General features: G+C 41.2%; 1 protein-coding gene across 1 annotated transcript in view; it reads right to left on the minus strand.

The window, feature by feature from the left end:
- Nucleotides 1-11,233, minus strand: part of ttc7a (tetratricopeptide repeat domain 7A) — a 57,632-nt gene continuing 46,399 nt past the window's right edge. The window contains exon 20 of the mRNA XM_028604139.1: nt 1-273. Within this exon, the coding sequence (XP_028459940.1) occupies nt 55-273 (219 nt within the window). The 3' untranslated portion in view covers nt 1-54. The remainder of the gene's footprint in view (nt 274-11,233) is intronic.

The following is an 11,233-nucleotide window of genomic DNA, read 5'->3' on the forward strand; positions in this document are numbered from 1 at the left end:
AGTGTATAATTCCCTTAACCTTAACCCCTAACCTCCACCCCAGCCCCGGCCCCCTCAAAGCTCCCTGGGGATAATGGTGAAGGGCCGGATGGGGCAGGAAGCCTCCAGCTCCAGGGCTGTCAAGAAGCAGTCGGGAGCCTGGCTGGAGCCGCGAGACTGAAGGGCCTCACCCAGGCCGCTCCACGCCTCGTGGGAGGTGCTGTGGACCTGAACCGCATCACGCAGGACCTTTTCCCCGAGGTGGACACGCCCGGTTTTCACCAGCAGACAGCCCTGGATGGACAGATGGATAAAGGAAAAGAGAAATATATAAAAAAAATCAGGTCTGCATTCATTTATTGTCTAGTTAGGCTTATTCAGTAACGAACTGTGACTCTTAAACCTTGGCCTTCTGACTGGGAAAACTGGTCATTATGCAGAATTACAGTCAGTGTGCATAATGTTGGTAACTTAAAATGTACAGAACAATACTTGTGGCTTCCATCGTGAACCAACAGGCTAGCTAGCTAGTTTATTGGCGGTGCTAGCTTGTGATTCGTGTCCCTCACGGTGGGCGGAACTTGTCATAAAGTTAGCTATAGTCTATATCCACGACGTTCCACTTGTATGGGAATTTAAAAATCTGGTGGATTTATGAGGACTAGGGTTAACTGCTCCTCAGATCTCTGCAGGGTAAATCTAGACAGCTAGCTAGACTATTACGCACAGATACACAGTAAGAAAAGTAGTAAGAAAAGTAGATGCTGTGTTTAACCTGCTCGGGTCAGAGGAGGGACTGCTGAAGGGACAATTTAAGTGTAATCATGTTTTTTTTTTCCTACCTTCAGACAAAGGGAACGGTTTTTGGTTTTAGGGGTCTCGGTTGATGTAAAGTAAATAGAGAATAAAAGACAACTTTCAGCAACTTAAATCCTGTTAGGTTATTGCTAGTAACATTACACTGCACTCGCTTTTTTGGGTCAAAGTTCTGTTATTGTTGCACTAATCTTGTTGGCAAAAGAGATTCAAAAACCAGCTGCAAGCAACGCATTTACAAGCAACCGTAGCAGAAAGTCAAACCCAGAAGACAAAAAAAGCAAACGCTGATGTCCTGAAACAGACATCCAGCTTCCTGCAGTTTGGGTTGTAATTTTACTGTTTTTCTCTTCTAAATAACTTTTGCTAACCCGAAAGCTTGTTTACAATCTGTATGATTGTCCTCACTGCTCGCCAGGCTTGTTGCCCAGCTGGACCTATCTTTAGCAATGTTGGCGCGTTCCCAGATCTCAGGAATGAACTTGGTGAGTTCAATGTTATCATAACCGATAGACCCCAAACTACAAAAAGAAACCCAAGGGACAATAAAACACAGTTTTACATTCAATTCGGTAAAGGAAAGTGTTGGGCCAGCTATTAGTCATAGGGAAAGTCAAAACTAATTAGCAAACATTACATCACTCAGCCTAGAACCATCAAAGGTGCCGTCCTACAACACAAAGGCCTCCACACTCACTCACACATATTCTTATTTAACAGGTGTAAAAAATAGAATAGAATAGACACTGTGGTGTAAGCTGCCAGCTATACATTTCCGACCATCAGCAGTGGGCGTAACATTAGCCACAGTGACTGCACACAGCTCTCCAGGAGCCCCATCCTCAAAGTGAACGCGTAAGGTTCACACCTCCAACTGTGATCGAAACCAAGCGATTCCTAAACGTAGGCGTACCAGTGGCTTACTTCAGCAAGCCAGCTAAGAACACACAAACATGTAAATACACTTTAAATTACACAATTTTGTGTAAATACACAACATTGGAGTGACCGCTAGTTGCCTTTCTCCTCAATAGTAGAGGCTAGCTGTCCCTGAATTTCAAATCGTAATCCATTACACTATTCATTACTGAAAAAAAGTTAAAAAAAGTAATAACATAACTTAATATAAGTTACTAACTAATGTGGTACTGCCCAACACCGCTCATCACCCATGTCAAGCAAGCATGTTTTTTCTTAAATATTGAAATGATTTACAGTAACTCAACAGCTATACTGGAAGGCAGAGAAATCTCCTAAACTAATATAAAGATGGTTGTTACTAATGAGTTTACACAGTTAGTGCTAAGTTGCTCAAAACATAAAAAAAAACAAAACACATTATGTTTCTTTAGAGAACATGTTATTCCAAAGTCTTTATTTAGTAGTGCTGGGCAACTACTGCCCAGGGCTCTGCCAGGAAGAGTGGTGGGTATGCATGCAATCTCAACACTCACTGATTTTACTGTATGAACGTGTATACTGTATATGTACTGGATGTGTGTGTGTGTGTGTGTGTGTGTGTGTGTGTGTGTGTGTGTGTGTGTGTGGGGCATAAAAAGCTGAGGAAGGAAGGAATGAGAAGTATGTAACTGGCATTTCACGTACACTCTATGAATGTATGAATTAAATAAATGGTTGTTAAAGCTGATGTGTAGAAAAAATAAGTGTACGCTGTCATTGTATGTGTGTGTGTGTGTGTGTGTGTGTGTAAAAAAGTATACATATGAGACAGAGAAGGATATTATGGATGATATGTGCTGTCACCATGTTAAAGGTCATGCAGAACTTTGTGTGAATGTGTAAGCGTGTTCTGTCTCTTCGGAGCTCAGCTCAGTTGGGGTGCGGTGTGTTTGAGAGCCCAGCAGAAAAGGCTGTCACGCAACTGACCAACAGCATGGAGTCAAATCTGTCTCGCACACGAACATACTACACACACACACACACACACACACACACACACACACACACACACACACATATACAAGTGACAGTGTGCACATGCACACTCAAGGTGACAACAGGCAGTCTCTCTTGCACAATATCATCCCCTTACTTTGTTACACACACACACACACACACACACACACACACACACACACACACACACACACACACACACACACACACACACACACACACACACACACACACACACACACACACACACTGAGCTGGCCTGAGGTCAGACAGACAAGTCTTGTTATGCAGTCTCTGCTCACAAGCTCCAGATTAATTGGGCTGAAATTCACATAGCTGGCTAGGGGCTCTGATGCAACTTTCAATAAAAGCACGTACACACACACACACACACACACACACACACACACACACACACACACACACACACACACACACACACTCTCTCTCTTCCTCCCTTCCTCCGTTCTCCTTTTCCTCACTGCTGCTGTGAGGAAAACACAGAGGAAGATCGAAACTCTTGGGTACAGAGAAAACCTGTCACAGGATGTGCAAATAGGCTTACAAGGGTGTGTGTGTGTGTGTGTGTGTGTGTGTGTGTGTGTGTGTGTCTATAATGACTGTGTGTATGCGTGCACGAGGTGTATGATATATTCCTTGCCACTAGTTTGACCACGAGCTTCCACATCTTACTGTCTGTGCGCTTACTGTCTCCTGACTCACAGGGGTTATATTTTTCCAACGTTTCTAGCATAAACAAGTCGGCTACTGGGATAACACACACACACACACACACACACACACACACACACACACACACACACACACACACACACACACACACACACACACACACTTCCATCTGTGCCACATGTCAGTTATGCTGGTAACCATGGAAAAGTTGATCCTTTTAGGCCAGCAGCTCAATCAAATAAACACTATTGTTTATACTGTGGTCTGATATAAAAACAGGAGAGGCTGAACAAGAAAAACTGACAGGAAAGCACACACACACACACACACACACACACACACACACACACACACACACACACACACACACACACACACACACACACACACACACACACACACACACACACACACACACACACACACACACACACACGATAGCAATCTCACATCTGTGCATTACTGCAAGTACAGCTGGTTACGGGATGTGGTTAGCCTAGCTTAGCAGGGGGGAAACAGCTAGTCTGGCTATTGTGTTAATTACACAAAGATACATTTACAGGAACAGAGAATTAAAAAAATGACAATTTGTGATTCAAGGGAAGTTATGGGTTGAAGCTATTTCTTGACAAACAATAGTATATCCATCTGCCCAGATGACTAATCTTGTGCAGCGTCTCTGGTTACAGTGTTGCCATTTTAGGATGTAGAAGTTTTGGTTTCTGTAGGCATGATGGCACCTTACAACCCTAAGACCTGGTCACACCAGCATTTAAAAGGGCAGCATAATTTCAGGGAATCATTGCAATTATTGGATTCACTCAGGATGAGGTTGAAGACGTTAACCAATAGCTAACCGTTTTGACGGTGCTGACCTTTGAGGTAACGGAGTGTCCCAATGTCCAAAATGGAGGAAGCTGTCATAGCTTAGGTGTGTTGCACCATCCGGTTTTTATTTAACCTTCTCTGTCAAAGAATAAACTTCTCCACAAAGGAGACATGGTTAACAGTTATGTTACGGTTGACAGTTATGGGGAAGTAGTCAATGGTACAAACCAATTATAATAGTCTTTTTGAATAAACTGTGTTAACTTGTCCCGGTTGGCTATCATGCTAGCCCTTACGAAATTACGGTGACTGGTCACGTGACAGTTACAGCGACCAGTCATGCGATAAATTTAGCCACAAAAACTTGACTATGAAACAGCAACGTAACAGTAAGGTTTAGGCACCAAAACGAATAGTTAAGATTAGAAAAATAGTTTGTGGTTTGGGTTAAAACATTTGTCCCCTAAGTTCCAGGAGTCTTGTGTTTTCCCCTTAACCTCTTCTGGGACAAGAACTCTGCTCCCTCACTTGAAAGTGCTGTGTTTGTACTTCAGTCCTGAACACAGGACTTAACTGAGGAGACCGGGGTTCGTGCATGTGTGAAACTATGGGCCCTATTTTAACAATGTGAAACGTAAGTATCAAGCGCCAAACGGAAGTAGCTTTGTGGGCGGATCTCGGGCGCTGTTGCTATTATACCAGCAGGATAAATGCGCCTCTTGCGCCCGACGCAAATCTAAAATGGGTTGGTCTGAAGTAGCTACATTACTCATAGGTGTGGTTTGGGCGTAACGTGTAATAAACCAATCAGAGCGTTATCTCACATTCCATTTAAAAGCAGATGCGCTTGTTCCATGGCGGATTGCTATTATAATGGAGGATTTGCTAGGCGCATGTTTTTAAAGGAACACAGCGACTTATTGGGAATTTAGCTTATTCACTGTAACCCCCAGAGTTAGATAAGTCGATACATACCCTTCTCATCTCTGTGCGTGCTGTAACGCTGTCTGACGGTTCCAGCATTAGCTTAGCCCAACACAGATCCTGCAGGTAACTGGTACTTAGCCTACTGCTCCGAATTGTGACAAAATAACGCCAACATGTTCCTATTTACATGTTGTGATTTGTAGAGTCACAGCGTGTACAAAAAACAACGTAACATGAGACACAGCCATCTTCTAACAGTAAACAAACCGGGAACTATATTCTCAGACAGGCTTGCTGCGAGCATATTACTCCGCCCAAGTACTATATTCTTCCACCTGAGAATATAGTTCCCGGTTTGTTTACAGTTAGAAGATGGCTGTGTCTCATGTCACGTTGTTTTTTGTACAAGCTGTAACTCTATAAATCACAACATGGAAATAGGAACATGTTGGCGTTATTTTGTCACTTATTCGGAGCAGTAGGATTACTGGAACCATTCACCTGCATGTTCTGTGCTGGCCTGATGCCGCTGGAGCCGTCAGACAGCATTACAGCACGCACGGAGATGAGAAGGGTATGTATGGACTTGTCTAACTCTGGGGGTTACGGTGAATAAGCTAAATTCCCAATAAGTCGGCGTGTTCCTTTAATACCTCCATGGGCGCATGTCAGGAGCGGTTCACAGCCGAGGAGACCGACGTTTGCTACTGATTTTTCTTTTTGACAAAATGTAAATAAAGAAATGTCACAAAAACATACTTTCCGATGTTTTGGGCTCACTCTCACTGAATCACGAGGTTATGAATGCATGGTGATATTTTTGCAACGTAGTTGCTAACATCAGACCGAGATGACCTCACTATAGACGATGCAGCTCTTCTGCCTCTCCTCTCCCGTGCTGCTGCTTTTGGGTTAAGTGGCATCGGCACATGCAGTTCAACATCACATCTCCTTAAGTCCACTAATATTTTCTCATTTATGTCATCAACACATCCGTGATCCATGGAAATGTTGTGTAAAACAAGGTCATATTTGTCCTATAGTATGGTTTATTTATGTATGGTTTGCAAAAATGGGAACTGCTGGGTCCGTGAGATGAGAGAAGCAAAGTGTATGCGCGGTGTGCACACTCTACATTACGGCCGATCATTAGCGCCCTTAAAATAGCATCTGAATAACGCGCCACTGACTTTAGACTAGCGCCACTGACTTTAGACCAGGTTTTTCCTGGTCTGTGGCGGAATTGTTTTCTGAAACTGCAAAATAGCACCAGGGAACGTTTGCGCCGGAACACGCCTCCACTTTTTGCTGAACTGCCCCCGGGAGCGCAAGTTCATTCCCTAATTTACCGACGTGCGTCTGTGGAGGGAAAAGTCCGCTGTGTGTCGGGTGCAAAATAGGAATCATACGTGCGTCAGTGTTCAAAGTCAATTGCGCTGGGTGCAAGATAGGGCCCTATAAGTCAACTGTCACTTTTTTAATTACCGTAACAGAGTTTTACAGACCTTAGTCTTTGACGCAATGGCATCCATGACGTCACATTATATGTCCTTATTATAGTAATTTTGTTTAGCCAATTCTTAATATTTTAGATTAGATTCAACTTTACTGTCATTGTGCAGAGTCCAAGTACAAAGACAATGAAATGCAGTTTGCGTCCAACCAGAAGTGCAAAAGAGCAGAAAAAGTTTTGATTAGCGCGAAAATGGATGCTGAGGAGGTGAAATGGAGCCTGGCCTCTGGAGGACTTTTATTTTATTTCTTTGTTCCAACTTCCAATAAATGATGTTAAAAAAATTATAAATGACACCTTCTTGACAGAGGGCAAAAGAGCTGTGTGTGCGTGCGCACATTTGAATAATGTCGGGCTGTAAACGGGTTTGGGCTTTTAAAAAGCTGTCATTCAAAATGTACTTGTCGGGCTCGGGCCAAACTCTGTCGGGCCGAACTTTTAAGGCCTGATTACAGCTCTACCATCCACCACCATGACCTTCTCCCTATGCAGATTTTTGCTCTCATATACTAAATGCTCCGGTCAGAAGTACTATGACCATTAGCAGTCGCTGCCTTAAAGCGGGGCTTACAGTAAAAATATGCAATCATTTTGCGAAAACATGCAGATTAATTTCACTGTGCCACTGTCTGCCGTGATCAGACCAGGTTTGCTTTCGTTTCCTCCTGCCTCGAGTCTTAATGCTAAGCTAGGCTAGCAGCGTCCTGATTTTAGCTTGGTACCTAACCCACAGACATGAGATTGACATCAATCTTCGTATCTAGAATAAAAAATAGCAAAAATGTAGTTGTCAGAATGTTGAACTATTTCTTTAAGTTTAAGACAGAGAGGCAACATGAGAGAGATGTTCAACTGGTATGAGAACTGAAAATTACTACGAATGAAAATAAGGAACGAAATATCTGAGGGAGAAGGAGAGTGACAAGAAAGGAAGTGAGTGAACAAATGTGTGCTCAGGAACATTTGCTACCAAGTGGTTCTGGCATTACACTGATAAAACTGGTATCGGTTTTGCTTTAATTATTCCCAGCCATCTGTCTCCAGTTTTACCTCAGCTGATCCCATGGCAGCCCAGGTTTGTTTCTTGTCGTGCCATTAAAGCACAAGTGAACTGAGCTGAGCCAAACTGAGTGAGTGGGCAGTGGTGTTCTCATCCATCTTTCAAAGTTAAATTTAGGCAAACGTTTGAAATGCTGCAAACAAATACACAACGTTCAATCAAGCGTATTTCCATCAGCTGGATTGAAGAGACTGAGAAAAGCTTCCTGGATGTCACAAGTAAACACACCCAACAGAGATTTGATTATGGAATTGATTAGCATTGGGAAAATTAGTTTTTGTTCTTCAGTGTCAGCTGATATTATTCATATGTCACACTGTGCAGAGACAAAAAGAGAACTTTGTAATATTTTTACGTACCAACTACATCTAAGCAGCCACCTCAGAGATATACTTATGGGAATAATATTTATTGGATAACTTCTTTATTACCAAAAACTTTTTCAGCTTCAAGCGAGCATTAGAACTTTATATACATATATATATATATATATATATATATATATATATATATATATATATATATATATATATATATATATATATATATATTTTTTTTTTTTTAATCGTCATCGTAATATCAACTGGCGCAATATACATTTCGCAAAAGACACTCAGATTTTTCTATGTTAGTTCAAAGAAAAATATCAGTAGGAAACTGTAAAAAAAATGTTTTAGTGGTGCCTTTTATATTCAACTTGCTCAATAAAAGAACGTTGGAAACGATTTCCTTTTATTTGTTTTAAATTGTATTTTAACAAAACACTGAAAGCAGCAGAACTGAGTTCACCTTAACATATATTTATTGGGCGCCCGGGTGGCTCGGTTGGTGGTGATTGAAGGTGGAAATGCCCAATATATAATCTTCAATATCTATGTATTTATCGCAAGTAATATCTTTATTGCAATATTCAACAAAATTATCGCATATCACATATTTAGGCTATATAGGCTTTAAACAAATGTGTGATTGGATGTTGATGCAAAGGGAACTAAGCAGATATTGACCAGACTGCTGGTTAGCTAGATACATACAAACACAAAATCAATCAGTGACAAAATGGTCATATGGATTAGTTGAATGAATTAGAAATGAATGTCTTCTAGACAGCGCAGAGACAGCTGAACACTAAATTTAGACTTGCAATCTGCTGTTGTCAGCCACGCTGCCTACAGAGCTGAAGAGCTGGATGACCAGACAAAACGGAAAAATAAGAATAAAGTTATAAATAATTAATTTGAGCTACCAAGTTAGAAATTGTAATGTACAGTAGTTCTAGTCTAAAGATTGTAAGTTGTGTGCATGGCATGGTTCAGGCCCATAAGGTTCATAATTATGCAATATGGAAGCCATAGGGCATGTTATGTCATCCAAAATGCCGTCTGTTTAACCCCTGTAGGCCAACATCTACACACAAACACCCAGTGTAACCCGGTGGCCTAATGCCCTGCTATTAGTAGCAGTAGAGTAAGAGTGCCTATACCTGAACCATTAATCTCCAATCTTAAGTCTGAGCTGGCTGGGAGAGGTGAACCAAGGCTGCTGTATTTACCTCGGACATCTTGGCTTAAACTGTCTCTACTTACCCACTCCTTAAAATACAGTTTCCTTCTTTTATTATCCCTTAAAATAATAGCTTGACATTTTAGGAAGTAGCCTATGCTAAGTCCTGTTGTTTCTTAACCCTAGTGTTGTCTTCGAGTCAAATTTGACCCTTTTTCAAAATCAGAAATATGGGTTTCTTTTTAACTACCTCATTTTAATTACCCCAAAATAACATGGATGATTCCATACAAGTACAACAAAAGATCAGATCTCTATTTTCACAGAATTTTTTTTATTCAATTTTTTAGCATTTGAACAATAAATTGAAATGTTTGGACACAGTATCCTCACGCAACGTTGACACTTAACCTCTCCTTTAATATTAGTCTGAATAATTCATAATTTCTGCTTTTTTAACTTTTGGATTAGGTAGAATTTCCTATAAAACTACTGGTAATAAATTGGTGTTTGTGGTATCTATACATGGTAGTAAAAGAAACGTTAAACGTCAAAAAAAGCGCCAAAAATATTCAAATAAGTGCCAAAAGTGTAGAAAAAAAAAAGACAAAAATGTCAGAAAAAATGTTGATTTTCTGACCCGGGAGGACAAACGTGCATGATCGAATGGAAGACAACCCAAGGGTTAAAGTTAGATAGGAAGATGGATACAATATGAAACTTTATGATCAGTTTGCGCTCAAATTCATTTTGTGTTCCCGAGCAGCTCCGCTCATGAAAAGAAGAAGAAAAGAACACACACAGTTAGCAACAATCACACATATAGTACAAAAGATGAAAACCAATCAACAGCCATGACAAAGAAACATGTTTCACGATATCCTCGGATCCAGATCTTAATTGGCAGCACACCGAATGTGATTTAGCAACATCAGGACAGACTGATGTAATAAGGAGTTTGTGGCTGTCATAGGTGCCATATGTTTTAGTACAGATTAAATCTACTACTCAGCAGATGAGTAGCTTAGCCTAGCATAAACACTGGGAACAGGGAAACAGCTGGTCCAGTACAAGATACAATATGTGAAGTAAAGATCTTCAGAGCTGTTGGTAGGCATATTGAGCTGGACAGAGCCAGGCTGATTGATTCATTGATTGATTTTATTAGACAATTCCCTTTCAAAAAACACCAGCTCAGCAAGGGCGGTGAGGGCTTACATAAAAGGAAAGTCAGGATAACACAATGAAGCCCTCAGGCTTATTTCCATCATGGCCCCCCTTTGGGGAAGGGTGGTGTAAGAGTGAGGGGTCAAGGGGTCAAGAGAATGACAACAACATTGCACACAATGTAATACAATCATCACATGTGCCATTCAGGAAGTCACTCATTGTATTCATTGTACATCGATACAGAACCAGAAATTAAAAAATAAATAAATAAATAAATTATCAGACGTATCCTACTGTGAATATCCTCTGAGCCAATTCTTAAGCGCCAGCTTGAAACCTTGGAAGCTGCTTATGATTTTTGAGATTTCCTGGCAATCTATTCCACAGATTCACTGCTAGCTGCACCACGCTAAGCTAAGCTAAGCTAAGCTAAGCAGGGGCGTAGCACAAAATTCTGGGCCCTGTAGAAAGGCATTTTCTATGGGCCCCTCCCTGCATCCACATCTATTCATTATAGCATCTTTTTAGGCCCTCCTCACATGAGGGCCCTGGGTACTCAGTCCCCTTTTTCCCCTCAGTCCGACGCCCCTGAAGCTAACCTAACCTAACCTAACCTAACCTAACCTAACTGTCTTCCTGCTGTAGCATTATATTCAGCATACACACATGAGAGTGGAATCAATCTTCTAAACTAGCACTCTGTAAGAAAGGGAATAAACAAACTCTCCCAAATGTCAAACAATTTCTTAATATAGTATTGGGAAAAAAAATGATGTGTGACAGTATCATATATATTCAGTTTTAGCTTGTTCCAACTCTTTGTTGAC

The sequence above is a fragment of the Perca flavescens genome, chromosome 17 (genome assembly GCF_004354835.1).
Source record: "Perca flavescens isolate YP-PL-M2 chromosome 17, PFLA_1.0, whole genome shotgun sequence".
NCBI classification, from domain to species: domain Eukaryota; kingdom Metazoa; phylum Chordata; class Actinopteri; order Perciformes; family Percidae; genus Perca; species Perca flavescens.